Source organism: Hippopotamus amphibius, chromosome 15 (assembly GCF_030028045.1).
Source record: "Hippopotamus amphibius kiboko isolate mHipAmp2 chromosome 15, mHipAmp2.hap2, whole genome shotgun sequence".
Taxonomy (NCBI): Eukaryota; Metazoa; Chordata; class Mammalia; order Artiodactyla; family Hippopotamidae; genus Hippopotamus; species Hippopotamus amphibius.
In genome coordinates, this window is record NC_080200.1 from 4,448,086 (window position 1) to 4,475,195 (window position 27,110).

Below are 27,110 nucleotides of genomic sequence, written 5' to 3' on the forward strand. Positions count from 1 at the left end.
AACGGAGGAGGGGAGATGCACAGAAACATACACAAGATTTATTATTTTTAGATTAATTTCAACCTGTCCGAGGTCCCAGGAGGCACTGGTGCTCACACCTTGGGCTCTGCAAACACCTTCCAGCCCTCCAGCTGGCCCATCTTGACCAGGGCGGCCGTCATGCCCATGTACGCGCAGGCGGCGGCTCCAATCCTGTAGCTGTGGCCTGCGAGTGGGAAGGCTGGCGTCAGGCACGCACGCGGGGTGCTCGCCCCTGCCCACCCTGGACGCTGGCCGTGACCCTGAGAGGACGCACCCCGCCCCCTCCAAGCTCAGGTGGCTGGGACAGCACACTCCTTAGGGATTGAGCCCCCAGGCCCTCTGCCTTTGAAGACTGGTGTGGAAACTGAGGCAGGGAGGAGGGAGGCAGGAGTCCTGGCTGTTGGGTCTGGGGACAGGAGGGGACGGATGTCGTGTTGGCGCGTCTCAGCCTGTGTCCTGGCCGAGTCCACCCTGTGGTCCGTGAAGCGGAGGACGCAGGACACCTGGGGCCTGAGAGCAGCTGCGGGGAGGGGGGTCTGCCTGCTGGGTGCGGGGCTCACACGCCCATGGCAGACTCAGAGGCACCGGTCAAACCCAGACCTCAGCCAAGGTCTCGAAGCAAAGGCCAGGAGGTGTGGGCCTCCCTCCATGACACCCTCCCTCTCCGCCGTGCTGGAAGCTTCCACGGAGCGGAGCGCTCCCAGCCTGCTGGGCCTGGGCGGTTTATCTGCGTGTGGCCTCCTTCCCTCCCCCGCGCCAGCCCCGAGGCTGTGGGAGGCGTGGGAGGCGGAAGACCAGCGTCTGCTTCCTATTCCAGGCGGCTCCGCTGTGCCAGGCTGGCCTGTGGCCCAGCCCTGCCTCCCACTAGGGAGGCATCCTCTCCTGCTGCCCGGGTGACCTCGGGTCACCTCGTCCCCCCTTGGAGCCTCAGTCCCTGCGTCTGTAAAGTGGGGATGGTGAGAGCGGCTCCCCTGCAGGGCCCTGGGTGCCAGGAGAGGGGTATCCGGGGCCAGCTGCGCCTGCTCCGTGCTCAGGGGCCGGCAGTAGAGACAGGCAGTGACCTTGTGTTCTCTGACAAGACAAGACGTGGCAGACAGAGGGGAGATAGGACACGAGGGCAGGCGGGGGCCTGGATCTTAGGTGGGGGGTTGGAACAGTGAGAGGGGCCGCTGTGCTGACTCTGGGGGAAGGGTGTTCAGGCAGAGGGCACAGCCCGTGCAAAGGCCCTGGGGCAGAACCATGCCTGGTGGGTAGGGGGCACCGCAAGGAGGCCACAGGGCTGGGGCAGAGCGAGCAAGGCAGCGAGGGCACAAGGACAGTCCGTGCGGGGCCTTGGGGACCACGCTGAGTGTCCCGGGGAGCCACGGGAGGGCGCGAGGATGCAGCGAGGTGGGTGCGCGGCAGGTGCTTGAGCGGCAACAGCTGATACCGCTACTAAACTAGCTGCTGCCCATGTTCAGAGGCGCTGGGAGCTTTCCGGGCGACTGCCCGGCCCCACACCCCACTGGGGAGAGAACAGGGGGAGGAGGGGTGCCCGAGGTCAGGGGAGCCGGGCTCACTCACTGCGCACTCCCAGGGTCAAGCCTCCAGCGCAGCCTCCAAGGAAGTAGTTGAGAGGGTCCTCGGGCTTCTCGCGGACCTGGGCGCTGATGCAGGAGGTGAGGCCAAATATGGCACCGATGGCGGCTGTTGGGGGTGGGGGTGGGGGTGGGGTGGGACGGGCCCTGAGTCTGAGTCAGGGGCCGAGCCAGTTCCGGGAGGGCCCCGAAGGAGAAGCCCAGGTGCCCGCCGCGCAGGCTCACTCACCTGCAGTAAATGTGTACCGTCCTGTCCTCGCCACTCCCTCCAGGAAGGAGGCTGGGGTCTGGAGAGCCACGCTGTAGGCAGAGACGATGAGGCCTGTGGGACGAGAGGGCGGTGAGGTGAGTCAGCCCTGGGCCCTGGCTGGGGGCAGGCCCCTCCCCACCCCACAGCTCCTGCTCCCCCATCCCCATGGCAGGCACCAAGGTGGCTCCTGGAGCCACCGCTTGGCCCGGAGAGGGGCTGTTACAGGGCTCTCCCAGGGTCCCACAGTCGATGAGCTAGGCCTGCCCCCCCCCCCACCCCCAGCGCCTGCAGAACGCCACCTGTGTCCCCCTGTCCTCGCTGGCCCCTGGCAGGGCACCAGCCCAGCCCATGGCCCCCACGAGGACAGGCTGGGGCGTTGGTGGCTGGGCCAGCACCTGGCCCTGCTCCCCACTGCCATGAAAGGCTCCATCCTCCCGCGGGGCCCAGGGCTCTTTGGCAGGTGCTCAGAGGCTCGCTCCGAGGCCACCAACGCCTCCTCCTCCGGGCCCCTCCACCGGGCCCGTCCCTCACCCCTGGCTAGCTCGGCCTCACCACTCTGCTCAGCTCTTCCATCTCTGCTGTTGCTTCGGCTGCCCTGCCGTTGCTTGGCTTTTACACGTGAGGGGCCCTGGTGGGGACCGGGCCTGGAGCCACGTGTCAGGTGGGTGGCCAGGCCTGAGGTCCTAGCCCAGGGCCTCCTGAGTGAACGCTGACCGGGGCCGTGTGTGGGTCTGGGGTGAGGGCGGGGCACCCTTGGGCAGCCTCCCCAGCCAGATCCTCTCCAGTGGCCAGAAGACCAAAGCCCACCTGGCTGGCTTCTTGTCACCAGAACAGCCCAACACAGGGCTCCCCACCCTCCAGCTGACCCTGGTCGGGGCAGACAACACACCCCTCCTCTCCTGACAGACCCCCAGGGTGACCCAGCTGCCCGCACAGACCTCCCGGGGCCAGCCCACCTCAGACGAAACAGAACTGCCACCTGCCAAGTGGAAAGGGCACCCACCACCCCACTCAGCCTCCTCAGGGCCCGATGGGCTCAGTCCCCTCTTATCTGTCGCTTCATGGGGGGCAAGGAGGCAGGGCCCTCAGATAGGCAGAGGGACTCGCCTGATGCCACCTGGCAGAGCAGCCTGGAAGCCAGGAGGGTCTGACCCAAAGGCCAAGTGCCACCTTCACCGACGCCCCCGGGATGTGGTCCCTGCCCAGTCGCCAAGCCTCCAGCTTCTGGAGACCCTGCAGCTTGCGTGCAGCCCACATGTCACCTTCCCGGCGGAGCAGCGCCCCTCAGCCCTGGCGCGGCTTCAGCTCACAAGAGCCGTGGGGGACTTTTCACACTGGACAGACTGGGTAACCTTGAGAGCAACCCTTAGGAGGGCCAAGAAGGCCACCCCACTTCCCAGACGGGGAAACCGAGGCCCAGGGACCAGAGTGTGGGGGGGGAAAGAGCCACACACACACAGGGCTCCTGCGTCAAGGCACCAGCCTGGGGACGCTCCAGACGGAATCCTTCCCGATCCCCCGAGGAGCCCTGGTGTCCCCACTCCCCTCAGAGCGGCTGAAGGCTGGGAGCGGGGAGGGGCTGGAGGCTGGGGCTCCTCCCCGCCCACATGGCCCGGCCCACCCTGGCCCAGCAAGCCCCCTTCCTCAGTCATTCTCTCCCACGCTCTCCCCCACAAACCCCAGCTTGTAAAGAGGCTTAATCAGAGGGGGCTCCCCATCCTGCCTGGGACCTGGGGAGGCATGACCTCCAGAGCCGGGCCAGGAATGAGGGGTTATGACCCCCTGAAGAGGAACCACTGACAAGATTCAGGGACGGTCCCCAAACCCAGTCCTACAGTGAACCTTATCGACCCCATCCCCACATGCCTGCGATCCTGGCCAGACACAGAGAGCGCCCCACCATCCCGTGACCCCTCAGACGTCCCTTACCTGGGAGCGGATGACCTGGAAGCTGCCGGTTAAGGACTGCCCCCCTCCCCCACAGCAACCACTCAGTAGCCCACCTCCCGACCCGCTCAGGAGCCCACCTGACTCCTGAGACGCTGCCGCCACCCCCCACCCCCAGCACTCAAGGGTCTCTACAGACTTGGCCTCTTCCACAGGCTCCCGTCACCCCCTCCAAAGATCCCTCCCCAGCGCCTCTACCTGCTTCCAGTTCCCCTCAGCCTCCTGAAGCGGCCTCCAGACACACGGCACACTCGTTTATTCGTTCACTCACTCCCCACCAGTTCATTTATTCATTCCTAGTTACTGCTGGCTTTCCTTCCCTCACTCATTCATCATTCACAGTCACTCATTCATTCAGTCACTCATTCATTCACTCAGTCACTCATTCATTCACTCAGTCTCTCATTCATTCACTCAGTCACTCATTCATTCAACAGTCACTCATTCATTCATTCACACAGTCACTCATTCATTCACTCACAGTCTCTCATTCGTTCAACAGTCACTCATTCATTCAACAGTCATTCATTCAACAGTCACCCATTCATTCATTCACACAGTCACTCATTTGGTCTAGTCACTACTAGCCTTCCTTCCTTCCTTCCTTCCTTTCTTCACTCATTCATTCATTCGCAAAGTCATTCGTTCATTTCTAGTTACTGCCTTGCCTTCCTTCCTTCCCTCACTCATTTGTCCCTCCAGTTACTGTGTGCCCACAGGGCGCTGGGCTGAGCGAGAGCCCGGCTCCCTGCCCTCCAGGGGCTCACCGTTCCACGGAAGCCAAGTGTGCAAGGAGTTCTCTGGGTGGAGGGCCGAGCGAGGGGAGGCAGGGATGGAAGGAAGGGGGAGGTGAGGGAGGATCGAGGGCCACGTTTAACCAGGTCCTGAGTGTTGAGTGGAGCTGGCCGGTGAGAAAACGCGGGCGGGCAAAGTGAGGGACACAGACACACAGCGACACCCTCTAAGACCCCTGGGCCCCCTGCAGGGTTCCTGGAAGCCAGTGACCACCCGCAAAACTGAGTCTCTCCACGACCACCCGACATAGCACCTCTGTCAAAGGTTTCCACCCCGCACCCCCTCAAACACCCCCCAACAAGCCCCCTCCAGGCTCTGTTCAAGCAGACTCCACAAAACCCATCCCCTGGGATTCCCCGTTCAGCCTTCTCCTGAAGCCCCTTCATGGGGACCCTGGAGGCACATTCCTTGCCCCAGTCACCCGCCAGGAGCAGACCAGCAGACTGGGATTTGCAGCCCGGCTTCCAAAGACCCCAGGGCAGTTCATACACCTCCCTAACCTTCAATTCCCACCTCTGAGAAATGGAGGTGATAACAGCGGATCTTACTGTCTAGGCAGAAAATGGTAGGGCTGACTGAGGTTGACCCTAACGCAAATACCTACCAGTGCAGACGCAAATTCTGCCAGGCCCTGTTGCAGGAGTTGGAGGTACAGAGGTGGCCCCCAAACCCACGGTATCTACGTCTCAGAGTGAGGCTGGGAAGGAGACTAGAGGAGGCGAGACTCTGAGGTCTGCCCTGCAGGAGACTAGCAGGGCTGGGGGTCCCCTCAGATCCCCCAGCACCACCCTTATAGTAGCCGCTGACCCACTTCATTTATCATCTCAGCACCCCTACGATCCCTCTCGTGGCCCCCCAATAAAAGCTTCAGATGTCTCTGACCACCCAGCTCTCCTGGACCCTACAAAAACCTCGACCCATCCCAGAACCGTCTCAAATTTCTGCCTTCAGACACCGCCATAATAACCCACGATCCTGGCAAATCATCTCAAAGTCGCCCAGCTGGAAAGTCTCAGACCCCTCCAGCTTCTTTGACTCCGATTGATGGCCCTGTCCCCTCCACCACGTCCCACTCCGTCACTTCCCCAGAGCCTGGTGAGAGCGTTTCAACAACAACCTCAAAACGCGAGCACCCAGGGATTTTGACGAGCCCGGTGACCAGCCTGTCACAGGTACCACGACCTCCCAGGGCCCTCTAACCCTGCCAGACCTCCCCACAACGTCTATCGCACACCACAGGTCCCCTCGGCCGGCTCAGACACCCCGACGATGACCACGTACCACTACTCGAGAGTCCCAGCCCCCCATGGGACCCCCTCGGACTGCTCCCAGTGACCCTATGACCCCTCTGCGCTAGCCCGACACCCCCGCCAAGTCTATATTGTACGAGAGCCCCGCAGCGTCCCAAGGCCTCCCCAGACACCCCGACGAGGACCACGGCCACCCCGCGAGGTCCGCAGCACCTCCAGGACGCCCTCGGACAGCCCCCAGTGACCCGACAGCCACCCTGCGCCCTCCGCCGCGGGGACCCGACGGGTGCTCACCAGTGGCACCACCGATCGTGGTGGCGGCGTAGGCCTTGCGGTGGCACTCGGTGCCTTCGGGAATGTCCCAGTACTGGTGAAGAAACGTCTTAGCCATGACGGCTGGTACCCCGGGTCCCGCACGGCCCGACCCGCCGGCTCCCAGCGCCCAAGGGCGGACGCCGCTGACTCTCGCGAGACTTCCCGGGCGGCGCGCGCAGCCTCTGGCGCCGGCGGGACGGCAACAAGCGAGCAACTTTATTGAGCGCCGCGGACGTGGACACGGGACGTGCGCACTCAAGGGTCGGAGTCCGGACTGGTGTAAAGGAAAGGCGAGTGCAACCCTGGCCGATTTCTGGAGGGGGAAACTGAGGCCGCCCAGGATCAGGGAAGGCAGATGTCGCTAGTTCAGTTCAGAAGGTCCTGGGTCAGGGATGGTTTGACTCCCGGAGGTGGGGACTCACAAAGGCACGAGGCCTATCCACACGCACAGAGGAGACCCCGGGCCGTATTCCGCTTCCCAGGAGCGAGACGTCATTATGGGGCGGGACGTGGCGAGATGTGGCCACTCCCAGCGCCAGGATCTGTGGGGAGGTGTGATCACGCCCAGTGGCCAGTCTTAAGCCAGAGTCAGCACAGCGTGCGACTATTTGGGGGCGCGGTCAGGCTCAGGCGCTTAAAGCTAAAGTGTCCAATCCCAGTGCTTGGATTCTTAGAGGTCGCGGTCCGTGCCCAATTTGTAGTCCAATCCCTGGGCGGGATGAAGGATGCGGTAGGTTTGGGGCGTGGCCAGAACCCCAAACTTAACCTGGAGGGGACTTGACCAATCCGGAGCTGTACGATTGCCTAAGGGGCGTGAATGTGGCCAATGAGAGAAGCCGAGCCTGTTCCAGGGGGCGTGGCCACGCATCTGGGGCCTGACCAACCCGACGCTTTAGCTTCTAAGCAGGGCGGGGCCTATCGCGAGGGAATGACCGATCTTGTTGCCGGAGCCTGAACGGCGGTGCCACCCAAGGACATGGCCAACCTGGGGGCGTGGTTTGTTAAGACCTCGGCCAATCTTGGAGTTAGGCCGGGCTCAGGGGCGGAGTTTCGAGTTGCCGGGGGTGTTCGGGTTTGAGGAGGGAGAGACCCAGCCCTGGGGGCGGAGCCTAGCGGTGATCGCGGCCAATCACGCCGACGTCCTGAACGGACCGCTGGAGGCGTGGCCCTCCAGGGGCGTGGCTAGGGCCGGGTTCGGGCCGCCCGTGGGCGTGGCCGGGCCTGGATCTCGGCCGGGGCCATGTCCGCGCCGCCGCCCCTGCAGATCCGCGAGGCGAACGCACACCTGGCTGCTGTGCACCGGCGTGCGGCGGAGCTGGAGGCGCGGCTGGACGCTGCTGAGCGCACGGTGCGCGCCCAGGCCGAGCGCCTGGCCCGCCACGACCAGCAGCTGCGCGCCGCCCTAGACGAGCTGGGCCGCGCGAAGGACCGGTGAGGCTCGGGGCCCGCCAGATGGACTTCTCGGAGGAGGTGGGCGGAGGCAGAGCCGAGATTGGAAAGGACTGGCAGGGGAAATTGTGTGCATTTACGGAGAGCTGGACTACTGGCGGGATTGGTAAAGCAAACACCAAAATACTTGACTTAGTCATCACTATGTAAAGTTAAGAGACGTCACACAAGTGTGGGTATCTAAGTTAAACAGGTTCCATTTTACAACTAGGCAAAATCCGCTAGTCCTGAGTGATGCAGGGACCACCAGCCGCCTGATGTAGGTATTGGAGTCATAGCAGGTTCTTGAGGAGGGGAGAATGGGATGATATCCGCCCATCCTCTAGCTGAGGATGTCCCTCTAGCTGAGGATTGAAAGGGATGAGACAAGTGCTCAGGGAAGAAGGTGGTGCTGAGGACCAGGTGGGAAACAATTCAGAGCTTCTTGGATTCATTACTTCATCTATACTGAGCACCTACAATATGCCAGGCACTGTGCTGGGTATTAGGGCACATCAGTAAGACCTATGCAGCCCTGCCCTCAAGCAGACACATTGCTAGGCAGTTACAACATGAGGTGATGGGGGGGGGTGGGGTATGATGCAGGGCCACACAGATCTGAGGGGGCCCAGAGGGAAGGAATCCAAGCTGAACAAATAGGAAAAGATGAAGGGGACAAGGGAATTGCAGGAAGAGCTGGGGGATGGATGATGGAGTGTGTTGGTCTGCTGAGGTTGCCGTTAAGGAATGCCACAGACTGGGTGGCTTAAACAATAGCAAATTATTTCTTACAGTTCCGGAGGCTGGGAAATCCAAGACCAAGGTACTGACAGATTTAGTTCCTAGTGAGGCTTGCAGATGGTCATCTTCCCACTGTGTCCTTATGTGGCACAGAGAGAGAGAGCGCAAGCTCTCTGGTGTCTCTTCTTATAAGGAAACCCTCATGACCTCATCTAAACTTTACTGACCTCTCAAGGCCCCGTCTCCAGATACTATCACATTGTGGTGTAGGGATTCAGTGTATGAATTTGGGCAGCGAGGGACACCGACATTCAGTCCATAACTGAGTGTGTGTGGGTGCGGGGGGTGGTTATCCTGACAAGGATGGAGGTCAGGAACAGGGTAAGAGAACCTCTGGTTCCCCAGGACCATAACTGCCCCTTCTTGCCTCCCCACCAGTGAGATTGCCGCTCTACAGGAGCAGCTGCTGACCTCCGGGGCTGCTGTCCAGAGTCTGCAGGCTGCTGTGCGCCAGAGGGACGAGCTTATCGGGCAGCTGCTGCCCCGGGCTGAACTGCTGCAGGAGATCTGCCGCCGTCGGCCAGCCCTGGCTGGGCTGCTGGCCACCTTGGCTGAGGCCGAGCGCCTGGGGCCCCTGCCGGCCAGTGACCCCGGCCACCCCCTCCCTGTTGGGCCCAGTTCATCCCTTGCCAACAGTACCAGGGAGGAAGAGGACAGGGACCATCTCCAGCCTGCAGTGTTTGGGACCACTGTGTGAGTCCCAGAGAGCAGATTCCAGAATGGAGAAAGAGGACCCCCGTGGGGACTTTTTCCACTGCTGTGGGTGTCCTTGGGGGTCACCAGTACCCCAGAGAGAACCCCGTAGCAGAGCCATAATCCTGTTCAAACGTCAGAACCTGCTAAAGAGTCATAGGTTTCAAATGGGTGGCCTGCAGGAGAAATGCACATGTTGAACCTGGACGTAAGTTTTTTGTAAAAAAAACCCAAAACCTTGAATCCATCAGCTTTGTTGGAGAACTGACAGCACTTACACAAAAATCTGGATTTCTGGCTTCAGACTGGGCCGTGCCTGCCTGGATCTGCGGCCAGGGCACCCTCTTTAGCAAGTGTGAGTTTCAGTTGGCTCCCTCCTCTCTCCTAGGGCCAGATGTCTGGTCCCTAAAGCATCTGCATTTGAGATTTCTCTTTTTCTGGTGGAGGCGGATGGCATCAAGTTCACGTGATTTGAGTTTCTCTCCTTCTTTCCCCTCTGCCCTGATTTCTTTTCCTCCTGAAGCATCCCCCATCCTAAAGCTTTTTCTTCATCTCAGTCCAGAATTGTGAGCCTCAAGCCTCAGGCCACTTTGCATTGGTGATACGAAGACAAATTTTTAATCCTAGATTTTTTTCCCCTTAATTCTATCCTGCCCTCAACCCAGGGAAAAATGTGCATGTGGAAGATGTGCTGAGACGCTGGCAGCCAGGCTTTGCTGCCCAGGCAAACTCGGGCATCCCATAACCTTTCCTTGATAGCGTCCTGCCTCAGGGCCTTTACACTGGCTGTTCCCTCTGCCTAGAATGCTCTTCCCCCAGGTGTCACATGACTAGCTCCTTGTCACTCAGGTCTTTGCTCAAACGTCACCTCCTCCAAGAGGCCTTCCCTGACCCCCTTATCAGAAGTCATTCTTCCCCACTCCACACCCATTGCCTCATTTTATTTTCTTTATGTAACTTCTTAACATTGGAGTGGAAACTCCATGAGGGCAGGGTTTTTGTTCTGTCTGTCACCAGTGCCCGGTACACTCTGGGACCCCAGTAGGAAGAGGATGGGTCTCTCGGCCCTGAAGGGAGCCAGGGACCCCAGCACATCCGATGAGGCCCCTTGGCCAGTAGCTTTTGTAGCAGCAGCTGGCTCTTTTTGTATATTCCCTAGAGAATCTATTTTTTCACTAATTTCTATGCTGCCCTTCTTGGCCAGAGACAGTCGGGGGTGCTTTGCTTTTTTATCAAAACAGGGAACCCCGTGTGCCTTTCTCTGCCCAGCCCAAGTGCCTGGCCTGGTACCATGGCAGCTGTTTCCCGCCTCCTGACTCAGGGAATCATCACACCAGGAACCGCCACAGGGCACAGCCCCTTCCGGCCCAGAAAGCTTAGCGTCCACCCTCAGCCCTCAGGATGGTGCCGCCTGGCATCTCACAGTGACCCCTCAGGGTGGTAACAATGGCCCGGTTTTCTCCTCTGGATGAATAAGGGGGGGGGGGGGCGGGGAGGGATGCTGTTTGTACAAGGGGAAGGTGGGCTGGGGCCTGTCTGAGCTCAAGAATAAACCAAATGATTTCATGGCGCTGGTCCTTCCTCCTCTCTTCCTGGTGTAGGGGCTGGAGAGGGGGCCGCTGTGCTGCTCCTCGTCCTGGGTGGGGAGACACAAGTTATGGTCCCGGGAACTTGTGCCAGGCACTTTACATACACGGTCGTGTCTCCTCAGCCACCTACGCACACAGGCGTTGTCCCATCGTACAGCCGTGCAAAGTGAGGCTCAGAGAGGTAAAGTGGAAAGGGCCTCCGGGTTGGGAGGGCCCAGGCAACTTCCAATGTTTTATTGTTGAAATTCCGATTCTCTTAAAGATGTGGAGATGCCCAAACAGAGCTACCATAGTTGTGGATACATTCTACATTTTTCTACAGAAAAAAAATTCGACGTTTGTAACCCTCCTGAAAACACACAATGGAGTGTTTCTTTGCCTACGCAAAGTATTTTGGACGGCAGCGAGCCACGAGAAAATTTCTGCAGCAGAATGTCACTGCAGTTTCTCATAAAACTGCTGGTGTTGCAATCAGCTGTGGCTCGCATCGCAGCGCCCGGTAGCTTGTGATCCACGGCGTGCCTTCTGACCACGGCAGCAACTTTTGACGATATCCCTGTGCTGTGTGCAACTCCAAGCTCTGAAAAGCCTCTGATGATCTCTGGGTTTCTGCGGGTTGGGGGGATCCCCACACGGGGGCCCATGTCTTAAGTCCTGGGAGATCCATTATCACTTTTGATTCTGCCTGTTGGTGTAGCACTCTCAGCGTACAAGATGTCCAACGTGTCGATGGAAGGCGTTCTGTGACGGCGGCCTTGGTTTACGGATGTCAGGGGTCAGGGTTGCTTCTCTTCTGGTATTGAAGCCCCTGGCCAGCAGCTTCTCATGAGCAAGCCCACCAAGTGATGTTTGAGAACTGGAAACCAACCACCAAAAGACCCATGTTGACAAAAATACCACGACTGCCCCTGAGTAACTACCGGGAATTGCTTTGTCCAACCCAACGTTGAGATGTCTGTAGGACGCGGCTGCATCTCGGCTCAGCCAGCACTAGTCTCAGCGCCTCCCGTCTGAGGCGGGTCTGGGCCACCTCGAGCCCTTTAAACTTGGATCCCTCAGCAGCTTTGGCTGTGGCCCTGTGGAAAGGGGCAGGTGGTTGGGGGAGCCCGGAAAGGGGAGGGGACCTGCCCCAGGTCACACAGGAATTGGGTCTTGCCTCCCTCCATCCAGGACACTGGTCCCCGCAAGGCTGTGGTTAGGTCGTGCACACGCCCCCCCCACGCGCCCTCCCCCCCCCCCCCCCCCCGATCTGGGCCTGTCTCTATCCCAGGCCTGGGCACTGCAGGGCTGGGAGTAAGCGGGCAAGACGGTGGGTGGGCAGCAGTGGCACCAACAGCACTGCCCTGTCCCACTTGGCCTGCCACACGCCCCCATGGGGCCATGCTGAGGACCGCGAGGCCCTGGTGCAGAGAGAGTTACAGCTGGGGCCCCTCCCAGGCTCCCGGACACCGTCCCTTAGCAACAGCCCTGCCTGGCAGGACGCACTGCAAACGCCCCGGGCAGAGCAGGCAGGAGGCAGGCAGAGTAGCCACCCAGACGCCAGGGCTGACCAAGGCCAGGTGAGTGAGTGGGGGCGCCCAGCCTGTAGCTGGATCACCGAGCAGGACCCGCTCCCCTAGATCTCTCTCCCATCCAGCAGCCCGGGGAGCCCTGACCCAGCATGGATGCCGTGGACGCCACCGTGGAGAAGCTCCGGGCCCAGTGCTTGTCCCGAGGGGCCTCAGGCATCCAGGGTCTGGCCAGGTGAGCTGTCCCCTCACACCTCCTGACCCCCCAGCCCCACGGGTCACTTTCCAACGACGCCCCCTGCCCCCGCCCCCAAGGTTTTTCCGACGCCTGGACCGGGATGGGAGCCGGTCCCTGGACGCAGGGGAGCTCCAGCGGGGCCTGGCCAAGCTGGGACTGGTGCTTGACACAGCTGAGGCGGAGGGAGTGTGCAGGCGCTGGGACCGCGATGGAAGCGGGACGCTGGACCTGGAGGAGTTCCTGCGGGCGCTGAGGGTGAGGCTGGGTGCACGACTGGGGGGCGAGCCCCCCGCCCTGCCGCCGGGGGGGGGGGTCTGAGCTCTTGCGGGGACTTGGAGGCCCTCCCGTGCCCTGCACCCAGTCACCACTACTGCCCCCCGCAGCCCCCCATGTCCCAGGCCAGAGAGGCGGTCATTGCAGCTGCGTTCGCCAAGCTGGACCGCAGCGGGGATGGCGTGGTGACTGTGGATGACCTCCGGGGGGTGTACAGCGGCCGCGCTCACCCCAAGGTGCGGAGCGGGGAGTGGACAGAGGAGGAGGTGCTTCGCCGCTTCCTGGACAACTTTGACTCCTCTGAGAAGGACGGGCAGGTGGGTTGCAGAGCCCCCACCCCCTCTACCCTCGCCTCTGGTCCCCCGTCATGGCCCATCTACCCTCAGGTCACGCTGGCTGAGTTCCAGGACTACTACAGTGGTGTGAGCACCTCCGTGGACACGGATGAGGAGTTCGTGGCCATGATGACCAGCGCCTGGCGGCTGTGAACAGCGCACACCCGCTCGGCTGGCAACCCCGAGCCAGGGCCCCTCTCACCCGGGCTTTGAGCTGAGCAGCCCGATGTGGGGGATGGAGGGGAGTGTGGGAGGGCTGAGGCCGCAGAACCGGCTGGACCAGGTTTCCGGGGACACCGCTTGGCCACCAGCGGTTAGTGTGACAAAGGTTCCAGCGATGGGTCACTGGCCCAGGACCCCAGGGAGCAAGGCCCTCCCTGCCCAGCTGCGCCGACCCCAGACCTCCTCCCAGCTTGGCTTGGTGGACCCTGTCCCCACCCCCACCCCTCCTTGTGGTTCCCCTGGAAGCCAGGCAGCACCCGTGTGTGGAGGCAGATGGCTCTTCTGTGAAGCCAGGCTCTGCACGGAGTAGCCCGTCTCAGATGACAGCCAGGCTTGGTCACCTGCCCAAGGTGTGGAGTGTGGGGCAGGCCGGGTTGCTCGAGGAACCATTCCCGGCCAGGTGACCTGGCTTCCTGAGGCCCCTGGGGCACACAGGAGGCCAGCGTTTTAGTTAAAAGTTTTAATGTAGTTCCCAAATACATTTCATATGACAATCTTACATAAATGTTCCAAAACACATGGGCATTATCTGGTTTTACTTGTCACTAGTTGGCTAAGGCTTAAAGCAGAGAAGTGTGACCAGATCTGCGGGAGGGCCTCTGGTGTCCCCCGAGGCTCAGGCGCAGACGGCACAGCTCGGCTGGGCCTCCTCCTCCCGCCGTGAGCGCCCCGTGCACAGAGGCCTCCTCTGCAGGCCTCCCCAGGTGGGCAGCGCCCAGATGGCTTTTGGCCATGCTCTGGGGTGGGGCGGGCAGAGGGTGCCGCTTCCGCGTGTGCTGCGAGCACGGGTTCTGCCTGCTGTCTGGAACTGGTCTGCTCACTGCCCGCTCCTCAAAGGCCCTGCCAGGGTCCCCCTCTGCCTCTCGCAGAGGCACCCAGCCCTCGATGGTCTTAGGGGAAGAGATGTCCACGGCTGGACAAGGAAGGAATGGCCAACAGCAGGAAGCAGGTTTGCCCCTGGGTGCCCGGTGACAGGTGACCCGTGTCATGGGGACAGACAGGAGGATGGGGGAGCCCTTCCCATGTCCAGCGACCCTTCCTAGACAGGCTGTCCAGGCCCGGGGCCCAACCCCTCCACACCCCACGACCCAGCCTGGAGGAACCCCAGGTGGGGAACACGGGGGGGCGGCCCCCGAGCAGCCCTCCGAGCACCCCCAGTACCAGGGCCAGGGCCATAGCGGGAATGAGGATGCAGCCCGCGACGGAGCCACACCTGCTCAACACACGAAGAGAAGCGCCTCGATCCAGGACACCAGACACAAAGCCTTGGGGGGGGAGAAAAGATCTAAAAATAAAACCCCCAAACCAGCACGTGGGAGCCGGGAGGTATAGAGCGTCGTAACAGAAGGTCCAGCAGGTCCCGTGTGACACTGTGTGGACAGACCCGGCGGCCCGGGCAGGCGGCGGCGGGGAGAGCCAGAGACACGAGGCGGGCGGGGTGAAGACACGAGGGGCCCAGTCCCAGTGAGGAGCCATGACAAGTCCCGATGTGCATGTCACTTCAGGGGGGAGGTGTTCTCTGCGCTTCGCTCATCAATATGATGAGGTTCGTGCCCCTGACCCCAGTCAGGCAGCTCCCGCGGCTGCTCCTGAACAGGGCGTGCGGGTCCAGACTGCCGCCAGCCCAGCGGGGGGTGTGGTTCCCGAGCCCCGCGCCTCGACGCTGCGGCGGGAGGGGTGGGCGGGAGGGCAGACAGACGGACAAAAGCAGCAGGCTCGCGGGCAGCCGGCTCCTGGCGCTATGTGCTCCCAGCTGTCTGACCGTCCCCGTCGTCGCCAGCGCCTGTGGGAAGCAGCGGCCTGGCTGTCAGGTCCCTGCCCCGGACGCGGCCCCACCCCTCGGGTCAGCCCGGGACGCCCGGCTCACCGCCTCCGGCGGCCCCCGAAGGAGCCAGGACGTCGTCGTCATCGCTGTCGTCCTCATGGGACGGGGCGGCCCCGGGCTCGGGGGCCGGCGGCTTGGCCTCCTGCTCCTGCTCCACGCGGCTGCGCAGGGCCAGAATGCGGTGGTGCAGGGCCGCGTACAGCTGGCCCGTGTCCTTGGAGCTGGCCTGCGGGAGGCAGAGGGAAGAAGGGCCGGGTTACAGGGCCTCGTGGGAAGACCCCCTCCTCGGTAGCTGTGGCCGCAGCCCCTGCTGTAACGGGATGCCACAGCCCCCGGGCCGGGACCGGGGAGGAGCCTGGCCCCTCTCCTCGACAAACCCGGGGACAGCAGACCCAAGCTCCCTCACCCCCAGGGCCTGTCCTCCCGAGAGGTTCAGAGCCTGTCGCCGGGCCGGGCCAGTCCTCGGAGAGCCATCCTGACCCTGGAGGCCTCCTCCTCTCCAGGGGCCAGGCCCTCAGGGCAGGGCAGGGCACCGAGTGCTGGGCGTGGAGCTGCTGCCCTTGTCTGGGGGCTGTGCGGGCCGGCGGCTCTTCTCCCCGCGAGGCCAGCAGCAGCCCGGCCCAGCCCGCCCCATCCCCGGGGCTGCTCACCGAGATCAGGAAGACCTTCACGCCCTGGTCTTCGGTGTCCATGGCCGTGATGCGGATGCTCTTCTCGCTGGCCTTGTCCATCTGCATCTGGGCCCAGAGCTTGGTGTTGAGGATCAGCCGCAGGCTGCCCTGGGTCCGCATCACTGCAACCGACGAGGCCGTCAGCCCTGTCCCCGCCCGCCGCCCACAGCCTGCAGGGACGCCAACATCCCCAGGGCGAAACCCCACGACCCCCCAAGGTCCAGGAAAGCCTCCTGCCTGTCTGCGGAGCGGCAGCCCTGGCGCCCCACCCCCACCCCCCGGGGACGTCCACGGGTGGCGCTGAGGCCAGGACTGCGGCTGCCCTGGGGGAGGGGTGGTTGAGCAGGAGCAGGAGGCAGAGATGGGGCTGCACACTGGGAACGCGCCACACCAAGGTGACGCCCCCTGTCGCCATGCACTGGTGTGTGGCCACCCACTGGCCAAGGCCCAGCTCCTGCCCCATGAAAAGGGGCTAACCACTCTGAGGAAAGGTCAGGGCTGACCGCTGCTCAGAGTTCCATCAGGAGGGAGACAAAGACAGACTGAGGCCAGCACGTGATGGAGAAAAACAGGGGACAGAGCTTCCCTCTCTGGAAATGCACGAGACCTCAAGTTCCCCATGGCGGGCCCAAGGCCAACGTCGTCCTGCTCAATGTGTCCAAGCCTACCCTCCCTGCCCACGCCCCTCACCCTGGGGATGCTGGTGAGCCCTGGGCTTCCCGCCAGCCCGGCTCTCCCCACGGGAAAACCCAGACTGGGTTACAAGTGGTCACCCTAAACCAGGTGACTGTGTCTAACCCCAGCCTGGCCTCACAGCCCAACCCCCACCCTAGCAGCTCAGCGGCGGGAAGGTCTGTGTCAAGGATCAAAGGCTGTGCGGGTGAAAGGAGAACATGGCCGGGATGGATCTCAGCAAGGGAGGGGACAGCGCGGCCACGAGGCTGGTCACAGGCTGATGGCCCAGGGGGCACAGCCTCGAGCTGCGAGGCTCGAGATCCCGTGCCCTCTCTGTCCACACAGGCTTGCACGTTTCCATTAGGAAAAATGAAAAAGAACGGTGCCCGAACAGAAGCCCAAGTGCATAAAAACACTGTGGAAAGGACGTAGCGTGAGCCATGCCCCGGGCCAGGAATGGACGTTTCTATAAAGACGAGAGGACCACTTTAATTTGGGAGGATAACCAAAAGAAAAAAAAAAAAAAAGACGAACACATGTTTCACATATATACAAACACACTCACATTCTTTCTGTAACAAGCTAACTTCCAGGAATAAGATTCACGTATGGACATTATTCACAAGGCAAAAAAATTAGGAACAAGCTAATGTCCGTCGACAGGGCAATGGGTAAATACAGTCACTGTCGACAGAATGTTAACAAAGAAGTCTTTCAAGAATAGTCACATCTTAAGGAAAATCCAATGACACAGGCACAGGCCCACGAAAGAGCAAGTGACGAGCAGGAGACGGCGCCCACTTCCCCAGCAGAGGCCACAGGGCAGGGGCGGGCCGCCCAGACGCTGCGGCCGAGGTCCCCCTCCCTCCACAACCAGGCTCTCGTTGATGTCTGATTTCTCCGTCTTCCTACCACAAAGCAGTGGGCACTTTTATCACCAGAAAATAAGTTTAAAAAATGACTAAATTCTTTCATCCACTTTCACAACCAGGAAGCGGAGAATCACAGAAGGGCTGGCGGCCAGAGCCTCTGGGCCGGCCAGGTCCCACGGGCGGAGGGCTGGCGGCTGTGGGAAAGCTCGGGAGCCCCGCCCCACGCCCCCACAGGAAGCGGCCGCAGCTCACCTAGTCGGGACTGCAACGTCCCGTCGTCGGTCGACGCCATGTCGTTGAGTCTGAGCAGCCCCCGGCCTCTCTCCACCCATGACTGCGAGGTCTTGTCGAAGACAAACAGCTTACACTGGATCTGCAGGACAGGCGGCCCTCTGGGTGAGCAGGGACCCTGGCCGGGCAGACGGGCCCTGGGACCCTGCAGGGAACCCGCCATGAACCACCGGGGTCAACGAACTGTGGCCTGGGGCACACGTCCGGCCCTTGGACACTTTTTGTCCTGCCTTCGAGCTAGAATGGATTTTACATCTTTAGAGGAGTATTAAAAAAAATCATTAAGGAAATGCACGTCAAAACGACAATGAGATACCACTTCATACCCACTAGGATGGGTATACCCAGAAGGACAGGTGACAACAGGTATTGGAGGATGTGGAGAAATCAGCACCCTCACACCTGGCTGATGGGGATGGAAAATGGTGCAGCCGCCATGGAAAACTGTCCTTCAAAACGTTAAACGTGGAGGTATCATACGGCCCAGAAATTCCACTCCTAGGTATCTACCGAAGGCGAGTGAAGCACGTGTTCACTTAGACACCTGTACCGGAATGTTCACAGAGCACCATTCTTAACACCCCCGAAGCGGAAACAAACCCAGTGTCCACCAACAGGCGTCTGGATAAAGAAATGTGGTCCATGTACGCAGTGGACTGCTCTCCAGCCACGGAGAGCCGTGAGGCACTGGTGAGTGGCTGCCAGGGGCTGCGGGAGGGGGAGTGACCGCAAATAGGCACAAGGCTTCTTCTGTGGGGGGCAAAAACGTTCTAAATTAGCAGTGACGTTTGCACAGCTCTGTGAATATACTAAAAACCACAGAGCCGTATGCTTTCAAAGGGTGCATTTCATAGTATGTGCACTGTATCTCGATAAAGCTGTTACACGTTTTAAAAAAATGCAACAGAGACCACATGTGGCCCTTTATAGAAAACGTTTGCCGGTGATCTTTATAAGTCAACATCTCTCAAGATGGACAGATTAAAAAACCTGTGAGTGGAGAACAGAAGTACCACTAAAAACCCCACATTAAAAACTCCCCAACACCACGTACACGTGGTTTACAGGTGCACACACAGGTACGTGTGAAAGGACAAAGAGCAGACGGAGCCCACCACACTGGGCGCGCTGTCCCCGTGGGGAGGAAGACGGGGACGGGGCAAGAGTGCCACGGGGTCTGGGCTAACAAAAGAACACAGCCCCACCAGAACAAAATAATCCCAGCTGTTGATTCTGGGTGGCAAGAGAAGGTGTCAGTTAGAAGCCTTTGTAATCCCCTGAACTATTGAGACTATTTTGCCCTAAAACAAAGTAATACAAGAAGTCCGTGAGCACCACGGACGGGGCCCCACGGCTACCGCCCTCACCTGCAGCACGTTGCTCTCGGCCTCCTCCCCGGTGATGACCTCCACCTTCTCCAGCAGGCACTTCCGCGCGGTCGCCTTGGTGTAGGCGGCTGCCGACTCGGCCAGGGACTCTGCAATGTTATTTGCTAAAAGACACCGACTATTTGGTTGTGGGGGGTGGGGGGAGATACCTCACAGGATACCCAAGAGGTGGGTGTGGCCTCAAGGGGGCCGGCGGCCCTGGCGGCCACCAGCAACGTGCCACGTACGTCTGCCTCAGAGTCTGCAAGGCGGCCGCCGGGGGCGGCCAGCACGGCTGTGGTCCCCCCCCCCCACCTCGGGGGAGGACAGCAGACAGCGAGGGCCCTCTGAGTGCTGAAGAGCGGCTCCCCTCTGCCGCCTCAGGGCGAGGGGGAGGGTGACGACCACCCCACGCCCATCCTGGTCGCCAGGCAGCTGCTCACTGGACACCAGCACCCGCGCTGCGGGCTGTCGCGGGGGGTGCCTCACAGCGTCCCCGTCCCTCCCTCCCGGCCCACGCCCCCCAGAGGAGGGGGCAGGACGGAGGCCTACCCTTCTCGGGGGTGGCCTCCTGGGATGAGGCCTCGGACCCGGACTCGGCCGCTGTGTTTTCTCTGTTGGCATCTGAGCTGACCTCGTTTAACTTGGGCGGGCTCTGCGGGGAGGGAAGGTGCACAGGAGGAGGGCGTGTGGGGGTGGGCCCGGTGGGCCGACCGACGGCTGCAGGACAGGAAGCCCCTCCGCCGGGAGGCAGCTCTGGGCATGCCCCTGCCCAGCCGAGGAGCCTCTCGCAGCTCGGGGGACGTGCCCCCCCCAGCTCGTCCCCACTGGGCGCTCGCCCGTGCGACACCCGCAGACACATGCAGCTGTCCATCCCCGCAGGCCGCCCCGCACGAGTACATGGCCCGCCTCTGAGCCTCTGCGGCATCACCCGCAGGCGCTGCCACCGGTGGACCCTGGGCCGCCCGGTCACCTTGGCCCGTGAGGCGGTCCTTTGACTACTTCATTACAATCGAAAAAGGGCAGCACGAGGCTCGGGAAAAGGAGCAGACAGCTGCTCAGCGTAAAAAGCACCGAGGCCAAGACGGCAGGAATCGGGTGCGCCTCAAACGCCCTCACAGTGGACACAGCGGGGCTGCGTGTGTGTCTGACTGGGAAAGAGAAGTTAAGAAAAATAAGGAAGCAGGCAACTCGCGCCGGCCGGGCCCTCTGCGACCAGCTACGTGCCTCGGCAGTGGTGTGTGTCAGGAGTGCAGGGGACACCGGGGGCCCTGCACGGGCCCCTCAGGGCTGCCCCTCCTTGGCTTCAGTGGTGGTGCAGGGTGGTCCTGCCAGCACACGGCTAAGGACTCTGGCCTGACAGCTGTCACCACACGTGCCCTTCCCCAGGAGAAAGTGTGGCCGTGGCCCAAGGGAAGCCTGTCTCAGGACGAGGGGAGACAGGAAGCGTGACACAGGCTCCTGCAGCGCCCCCCTGGGCCGCCAGCCCTGCTCCCCCCGCCCCTCTTTTAAGGTGGGTCTGAGCTGGGTCTCCTTTCTGTCACTTGGAAAAGAAAGCACTCTCATTTCTCAGGACACAACACAGCAGCCACACCCCCGTGTCCCCAAGACCTGTGGGAGGCTCCGAAAGCCTTCCGGATCCCGGGAAGGATGGTCCCCACGGGGGTCACTCACCAACACGCGCTCACTCATGTTCTGGCCAAACACGAACTTGCTGCTGGTGGGGTCGGCACTGTTGGTGGAGTTCTCTAAACTGAAGAAGGGATGCGCTGTGAGCGTGGGCTGGCAGGCGGCACAGGGCCAGGCCGTGTGCACGCCCTCACGCGCCCCACACGCAGTCAGAGTGGCGAGCACCGTGGAGGTCCCACTCGGCCTCGTAGGCTGGGCCTGGCACGCTGGGGCAGGTACCTGCAGGCATCGGTGCCAGGGCGCACTGGGTGGCAAACATGCGCCGTGGGCTCCCACTGCCTGGCACTAACTGCACACGGGCACCGTGCGACCCACGGGACGCCTGTCTTCCTCAGCCCCCAGGAGGCGGGCACCACCGCAGAGGCTGAGCGCAGCGCGTTCCATCCGCACCCAGCCGTCTCTCGGCAGTGGGCCGCCGTCCCCTCCGGGTCCCTCCCCAGGCCCAAACCAAGAAGGTGGCACCTCCTACTGGGCTGCCAGTGGGTGACACGGGGTGACCCTCGGGGCACGCCTGGCAAACGGCAGCTGCCGTGGCCATCACACGTCATCTGGTTTAAGACATCACAGGCTGCGTGTGCCTCCTGCTGTGGGAAACACTGAGGTGCAAAAAAATGCGTCTTAAAATATGATGCGCTCTGCTAACTGGGGGCCAGGCAGCCAGGCAGCGAGGTCAGTGTTCCCGCCGGGCCTCCCCGAGGTGGGAGCCTGCACGGCGCCTGCTCTGCTGGCCCGTCTCCCAGGCAGGGACATGCCTTCCTTCTCAAACCCCCCAGCAGCCAGGCTGCTGGCGAGTGCCACCACCAGCAGCGCCAACGGCGAGCCCGGGGCCAGGGTGGGGAGCGCCTGCGGACAGGAGGCAGCCGAGCTGCCACTGGCCCACTGGGCTCTGTTCCGGGCAGGAGGTCCAGATGACAGAGGTCACTCCCAGGGCTGGGCTGGACGACCCCACGGAATGGGGGTCCTCCCTTGTGTGTCCGCCGAAGCCCGCCATCCCGGCCCCTCCACATCTGTGCCCAGGGCGGGGAAGAGGGAGGGGCTGGAGGGTGACCGGGATTCTGGCCACACGTGCCCCTTGCCCTCCCGAGGAAGGACCAGGCTGGCTCCTGGTCCAGGAGGGTCCAGGCCACTCTGGTCCCTGAGGCAGGGACAATGGGTGACCGCGGGCCTCTCTGAAGCGGAGGCTCTCCCCATGCAAGGCTTGGGCACCAGGCCCGAGGCGCACACCTGGAGCTGATATACTGAAGGAAGTAGTTGGTCGCGGCTGGCGTTTCTGAACTGGGGTGTCCGGTGTTCTCCATGTCCACTACTTCAGCGTTCTCATTTATTAACTGGGAAACAGAAAACACTGCTCAGAAAACGGCACGTCCTAGACCTCTGCAGCTCAGCCTGTCTACACAGGCCCTACATGGACATGCAGCACGGCTTAGCTCCATCTACACCTGTGTACCCTGGGGGTGTGGTAACAGTTAGGATACAAAAACAGGGCAGTAGGGAGCTTTTTCTACCTTGTTTAAAAAAAAACACACTCAGGCTGGCATCTTGCTGGCATTTTTCATCAATGCTTCTGTACTGAGAGACCACAGATCACTTTCAAATCTTATATTTAAGGAGTTCATTATAAACAAAACAGAAGCATCATTTTTCAAGGCTTCTTTTATGCCAACTGCCGTGCTAGCTTGGTTAAATACAGCCTCCGATGTAATTCTCCTGGCAACACTGAGAGGTGGGTGTTAGTGACCTTGCTCTGAGTGGGGAAGTGGAGGCTCAGGGGGTTAAGAAACCATGGCTTCCAGTCACCCTCCATGGAGAAGCTGGGATGTGACCGGGAGACCCCCGGGCCCCAGCCCTAATCTCAAGGCGGCGAGGAACAGACTCGCCCTGGTCCCCGGCGCAGGTGCACATCCAGGCCCTCCCTTCTCCTGCTTCCTGCTCCTGGGCGGGAGCAGCTGCCAAAGGACTTATCTTGCCTAAAGCTGTGCAACATCAACGCCTATTTTTGTGTCTCTCGGGGCACCTGTGCTTCTACCGGACAGTGGGCACCGAAGGTGGAAGCTGATGGCGTGACATCTCCTCTGCACCGGAGAGACTCTTGTTTCCTCATTTCACAGCTTCTCCCTCTCTGCCTCACTGGCCCCGGGCCCGGGCGGTTCCCTGACGGGGAGGGGGCGTCCTGGGCACTGTGCGGTGCTGCTCAGCCCCTTGGCCTCCACCTACTCAGTATCAGCAGCACCTACCCCCAGTTGTGACAATGACAAAGGTCCCCAAAACCAGCCGCTGCCACTGCCCCTCAAGTCTCTAGGGGCTTCTTGCCAGATGAGCTGCTAGAAACGGTGCAGAGGGACCGTCCGTCCCTGGGGCTGGGACAGGTCTTCCCAGAGGGCCAGCGCATGGGGTCCAGAACCGAGAGCCCCTGCCACTGCCACATGCTCCCCACCCCCGACTCCAAGTCCCCAGACTAGACCAACACACCTGGGGGGCAGCCAGGAGGTGACAGATCCTGCTGCCTCCTGCGGGAGAGAAAACAGTATCTTTCCACCTGCCCTCCTTGAAAAAAAACAAGGCGATGGCCCTCAAGCTGGGGTGACGCGGTCCCACTGGGAACACCCAGCACTGCTGGGGATGCTTTTGGTTGCCACCACTGGGGGCGGGGAGAGGGGTGCTCCTGGCATCTGGAAGGTGGGGGCTGGGGACGCTGCTCAACGCCCCACAGTGCCCAGGACGGGCCTCCCACAACTAAGAAGGATCCAGGCTACATGAGGCTACTGCTGAGTGAGAGAAAGGAACCCAAAGTGAGGAAAGAAAAATCCCTCTGGTGATGTGGAAAGCGTCGGATCCTAATGTCCGCTTGTCCTTTTGCTATAAACACGCCAGCTGTCGGGGTAAGTTGCCTCCCTGACCCTGGCTCCTGGGAGAACAAGGGAGCCCCGTGCTGCCGAGGGTGGGGGTGGGGGGCAGCCGGCCAGGGTGTGGCCCCCACCCCACCCCGGGAGCCAGAGGCACAGCACGGAAGGGACGCAACAGGCAGCTGCTGGGCACTGAGGCCCGGGACCATCGCGGACACAGCCCCACGCCCCACCCCCGGGAAACTGAACCTGGGGGAGGTGAGGAAAGGTTAGTTCACTAGGTCAACAGCTCATCCGGCCCTCTGACCACACACCTTCACTCTGTCCCTCAGGTTCTGCCCAAACACAAACGCCTGCTGTGCCACCGGCTCCTTCTCACAGCTGTCCCCCTCAGCAGCGTGGCTGGACTCCTTTCTCTGGGACTCTTTCTCCTGTAAAACAAGCAAACAGAACACCTGAAAGGCAGCAGCATGTCAGCCCTGATAAGCCAGGCCAGGGCTCACACCACTGCCCTTGCTCCGTGAATGGGCCCTGGGGTGGGGGACCACGGAGACCCCCTAGGGCTGCGCGGGGCTAGACCTCTCTAGGGAGAGGCGGGCTCTCGCAGTGCCCTGCCCCCCTCACCGGGGAGGCTGGTGGAGGATGGGGGGGGGCGGGGGGGGTGTCACTTCCAGGTCTCCCTCCAGCTCAGAGCTGCACAGCCGGTTCACCGCCCTGGAGACCCAGCCACCAGCCTCTGAGAAGCAGTGTGCTGCGGGCATGACTCCTTTTCCCAATTCCGCTAACTGTGGTCTGAGGGTGGGGGGCTCAGGGACATCTGAAACCTGAATACCCGGTGGGGGTGTGGGGCGCAGAGGCAGCAGAGGGTGGAGAACCTCAGGCTGAACCCGACCGAGTGGAGACAGACACACGGGTGCAGCCTGTCTCTGTATGAGGAGCCCTGGGTGTGTTACTGCAACTCAGATTTCAAGTCCATCTCTGCCAAGCGCAAATGCAGGCTCTTTGTTAAATGCCCCTTATTTGCCAGCTGCTACGCAACGCTACTGGAAAACACATGCATCTGGCCTATATCCCAGAATCCCGGAGGACTTTCTTTTTTTTTTTTAAACAAACGATTCCTGAGCTGACTCCCAGGCACACTTCTGCCACGAGAAGCAGCATGTGTGTCTGAATCCCCGAGGAGCTGCTAGGCTGTGGAAAACGGAGAGGATACATCTCCCCACGAACAGCGGGGCATGGTCCCAGTGGACTGTTTGCATGGAAACGACGCAGGCCTTGGGCAATCCGGCCCACGGCGGAGAGCCCTGCTCGCGGCCCCTTTCTCTCAGGACCAGCCTTGGAGTTCCTGGTGGTCTGGCGACCTGGACAGTCCGCTGTGGTTACACACGGAGGCCTCTGAGCAAATCTGCACGCCCTGGCACAGGCCAGCTTGGACATGGCCCCGAGCAGCCAACAGCCCACGCGCCCGGCGAGGTCCTGAAAAGGTTCGCGTGTGGTGCGCTCCCTGCCCCATCGCAGACGGACCTCAAGTGCTGGCGCCTCGTCAGAGGGACTCCTCCGGGTGGGGTTGTCAGGCGAGGCCGATGGCGCCGCCCCCGTGCAGTCTGTCGGGACACTGACCCCATTGGTGCCACTGCTCGGGACTGTGGGGAGGAAAAGGACAGTGGGCATCTCAGAGGGCAGCCCCGACCACCCTCAGCGCCGCTCCCACCTACCATTCGGGCCAACAGCGTAATGTCTCCTTTTTAAAGGGAGAGACTTAGAATCAATACCAAAAGTCACAAGTTCTTAGGTTAGAAAAACCCAAAACCAAAGCTAAACCCTCACCAAAGTGAAAATCCTTTATTGCTTATTCCACAAAGAACCCTGTGAATTTTCAGTTTGTTTAAAAACAATACTACTAAGGGGGAAAAAAAAAAGAAAATATATTTGGGGAATAACTTTGTGTTTTATAAAACTAGTTTTACTAATAAAGTCTTTTTTTCTATGCACTTTCCCCTTTAGATAGTTGAGATTATGTGACACATGGAACTTTAAGTCTGGCTTTGTTTAGCAATAGACCAAAACAATTTTCCATGTAATTAAAACTTTTCAGAAATATTAACTGTTGCTCCTGGGCAGGACGCTGCATAGCTCTTGAGGAACAGTTCTTAAATCGCAGGGAAAGATTAAAAGGAAGAGAAGAAAAGCTTATCAGTACTAAGAATATTAAGGATCAACTGAAAAGCACACCCCGTGTGGGTATAACAGAAGCACGGTTTAGGAGTCATGTCTCAGGCTGGTGAGTAATGTGAAAAAGCACCTCTAATCAAGTCACTCGTCTGGCCTCTTAGACCCAGGGCTGAGTGTGGCCTGCGAACACGCAGAGAAGAATCTGGGCTGCTCGGCGCCACGGGGCGGTGGAACTGCCCGTCTTCCGGGCTCCTCGGGGATTTGAGGGCTCGTCCCCCCGCAGCGCGTTCTTTACTTCCCAGTGCGTGCAGCAGACGGGGCCAAAGCCACCTGTGCTGGGACGCGGCTGCGCCCTGAACGTGAGCCCGGGGCTGAGTCACTCACCCGTCTGTGAGAGCGCCTGTGGCTGGGGGGCTTGTAGCACTGCCGGGCGAAGCACGCTCCGTTGCTGCTCCTTGGGCTTCTGGCTCGGCAGACCTGGGGACAGAGGTTGGCTTGCCTGGCCCTGCGGCTGCACAGGCAGAAATGCAACCCGACCCCCGCTGGCTCTCAGGTACTTCACAGAAAAATGCATCCCAGCAACCCATCTGATGTCCCTCCTGGGCCAGACTTCACAGGGAAGCATATTGAAAAAAATTAAAACCCAAGATATTTTCTTTACAGTTAGATGTACAAATTCTGGCTACTGTTATTTTCATATGTGATTAAATGAAACCCCCACGAAACTGATCACACCTGCAAACTAATCCAGCAAGTACAGTAACGCTATGGGGGGGGGGGGACACGGGGGGAACAAGGGATGGCTGTTCTCAAGCGTGGGGCTCGAGGTCAAGGGCAGACAGTGAGGGAAAGCAGGGAAGCCACAGTCAACCTCTCAAAGTTCAAGATGCTGTTAGGGGTCACGTAAAGGTACCCCTTGCATCTGTGTCTCAAAATGCCACGTTGAGAAAATCCCTCTGCCAAATACCCGAGCAAGGACGAGAATGCTCCCAGCCCTCCCGGGCCCCCCGCTGATGAGACGCGTCTGGCCGGCGTCAGTGCTGGACCGTGCTCACTAGCGGCCACGCGGCCACTCGGGGTTAACACTGGCCAGAGTGCTCGGCAGAGATGGAGACAGTCTGACAACTGAGCTCCTGCCAGGTACGGAGCCCGAATGCCCCACAACATGCTAAGCCCGCTCCTCGGGGCAGAGGGCTCACAGGGAGGAGAACCCCCCCAGGCCTGAGGGGCTCTTCTTGGCGCCCACGTCAGGAGAGGGAGCCCGAGCGCACGGGCAGGCAGAGGCTGCGAGGCGGCCACCCCGTGCCCCTCCTCCAGGGCGGACACCCACCTGCGCTGGGTGCCTGGCCGTGGATCAGGGTCGGCGGCTTCAACCGGAATCCACTGCTCTTTTCTTCTACAAGCACAAGACAAAAGATAAAAAGCGGGCCTGCATGGGGTGGGGCGGCAAAGCTGGGAGGGAC

At 60.9% G+C, this 27,110-nt stretch overlaps 4 protein-coding genes across 15 annotated transcripts in view; 2 read left to right on the forward strand and 2 right to left on the reverse strand.

Annotated features, from left to right (window-relative positions):
* Window positions 1-16: 16 nt before the first annotated feature.
* NDUFA11 (NADH:ubiquinone oxidoreductase subunit A11) lies at window positions 17-6,323 on the reverse strand. Its single transcript, XM_057710439.1, has 4 exons — window positions 6,135-6,323; window positions 1,828-1,920; window positions 1,585-1,707; window positions 17-205 (listed from the first exon to the last, which is right to left on the reverse strand). Exons 1-4 carry the CDS (start codon window positions 6,229-6,231, stop codon window positions 93-95), a joined length of 426 nt encoding a protein of 141 aa, XP_057566422.1. The 5' UTR covers window positions 6,232-6,323; the 3' UTR covers window positions 17-92.
* A 60-nt stretch (window positions 6,324-6,383) lies between these two features.
* VMAC (vimentin type intermediate filament associated coiled-coil protein) lies at window positions 6,384-10,555 on the forward strand. Its single transcript, XM_057710438.1, has 2 exons — window positions 6,384-7,586; window positions 8,763-10,555. Exons 1-2 carry the CDS (start codon window positions 7,396-7,398, stop codon window positions 9,079-9,081), a joined length of 510 nt encoding a protein of 169 aa, XP_057566421.1. The 5' UTR covers window positions 6,384-7,395; the 3' UTR covers window positions 9,082-10,555.
* A 1,762-nt stretch (window positions 10,556-12,317) lies between these two features.
* Window positions 12,318-13,173, forward strand: CAPS (calcyphosine). The gene is made up of 4 exons (XM_057708617.1): window positions 12,318-12,409; window positions 12,490-12,667; window positions 12,796-13,002; window positions 13,072-13,173. The coding sequence occupies exons 1-4, from the start codon at window positions 12,327-12,329 to the stop codon at window positions 13,171-13,173; spliced, it is 570 nt and encodes a 189-aa protein (XP_057564600.1). The 5' UTR covers window positions 12,318-12,326.
* Window positions 13,174-14,707: 1,534 nt separating this feature from the next.
* Window positions 14,708-27,110, reverse strand: part of RANBP3 (RAN binding protein 3) — a 51,367-nt gene continuing 38,964 nt past the window's right edge. For 9 of the 12 annotated variants that reach the window (XM_057708610.1, XM_057708605.1, XM_057708607.1 and 6 more), the window contains 12 exons: window positions 26,978-27,043; window positions 26,032-26,124; window positions 25,000-25,118; window positions 23,790-23,906; window positions 21,857-21,960; window positions 20,618-20,696; window positions 19,496-19,598; window positions 18,944-19,068; window positions 17,538-17,658; window positions 15,718-15,860; window positions 15,110-15,293; window positions 14,708-15,025 (listed from right to left, as the gene is read on the reverse strand). In XM_057708610.1, the coding sequence (XP_057564593.1) occupies window positions 14,982-15,025; window positions 15,110-15,293; window positions 15,718-15,860; window positions 17,538-17,658; window positions 18,944-19,068; window positions 19,496-19,598; window positions 20,618-20,696; window positions 21,857-21,960; window positions 23,790-23,906; window positions 25,000-25,118; window positions 26,032-26,124; window positions 26,978-27,043 (1,298 nt within the window). In that variant the 3' untranslated portion in view covers window positions 14,708-14,981. The remainder of the gene's footprint in view (window positions 15,026-15,109; window positions 15,294-15,717; window positions 15,861-17,537; window positions 17,659-18,943; window positions 19,069-19,495; window positions 19,599-20,617; window positions 20,697-21,856; window positions 21,961-23,789; window positions 23,907-24,999; window positions 25,119-26,031; window positions 26,125-26,977; window positions 27,044-27,110) is intronic. The other 3 variants (XM_057708608.1, XM_057708606.1, XM_057708611.1) reach the window with 1 other exon arrangement.

What these genes read in the sequence shown, in the direction of transcription:
- NDUFA11 (XM_057710439.1), bottom strand. Translation starts at nt 6,231, where the DNA reads ATGGCTAAGACGTTTCTTCACCAGTACTGGGACATTCCCGAAGGCACC. An exon ending in CACGATCGGTGGTGCCACTG is followed by an intron (nt 1,921 to 6,134) that starts GTGAGCACCCGT and finishes CTCGTCCCACAG; the next exon opens with GCCTCATCGTCTCTGCCTAC. An exon ending in ACGGTACACATTTACTGCAG is followed by an intron (nt 1,708 to 1,827) that starts GTGAGTGAGCCT and finishes CACCCCCAACAG; the next exon opens with CCGCCATCGGTGCCATATTT.
- VMAC (XM_057710438.1), top strand. Translation starts at nt 7,396, where the DNA reads ATGTCCGCGCCGCCGCCCCTGCAGATCCGCGAGGCGAACGCACACCTG. An exon ending in CTGGGCCGCGCGAAGGACCG is followed by an intron (nt 7,587 to 8,762) that starts GTGAGGCTCGGG and finishes CCTCCCCACCAG; the next exon opens with TGAGATTGCCGCTCTACAGG.
- CAPS (XM_057708617.1), top strand. Translation starts at nt 12,327, where the DNA reads ATGGATGCCGTGGACGCCACCGTGGAGAAGCTCCGGGCCCAGTGCTTG. An exon ending in AGTTCCTGCGGGCGCTGAGG is followed by an intron (nt 12,668 to 12,795) that starts GTGAGGCTGGGT and finishes TGCCCCCCGCAG; the next exon opens with CCCCCCATGTCCCAGGCCAG. An exon ending in CCTCTGAGAAGGACGGGCAG is followed by an intron (nt 13,003 to 13,071) that starts GTGGGTTGCAGA and finishes ATCTACCCTCAG; the next exon opens with GTCACGCTGGCTGAGTTCCA.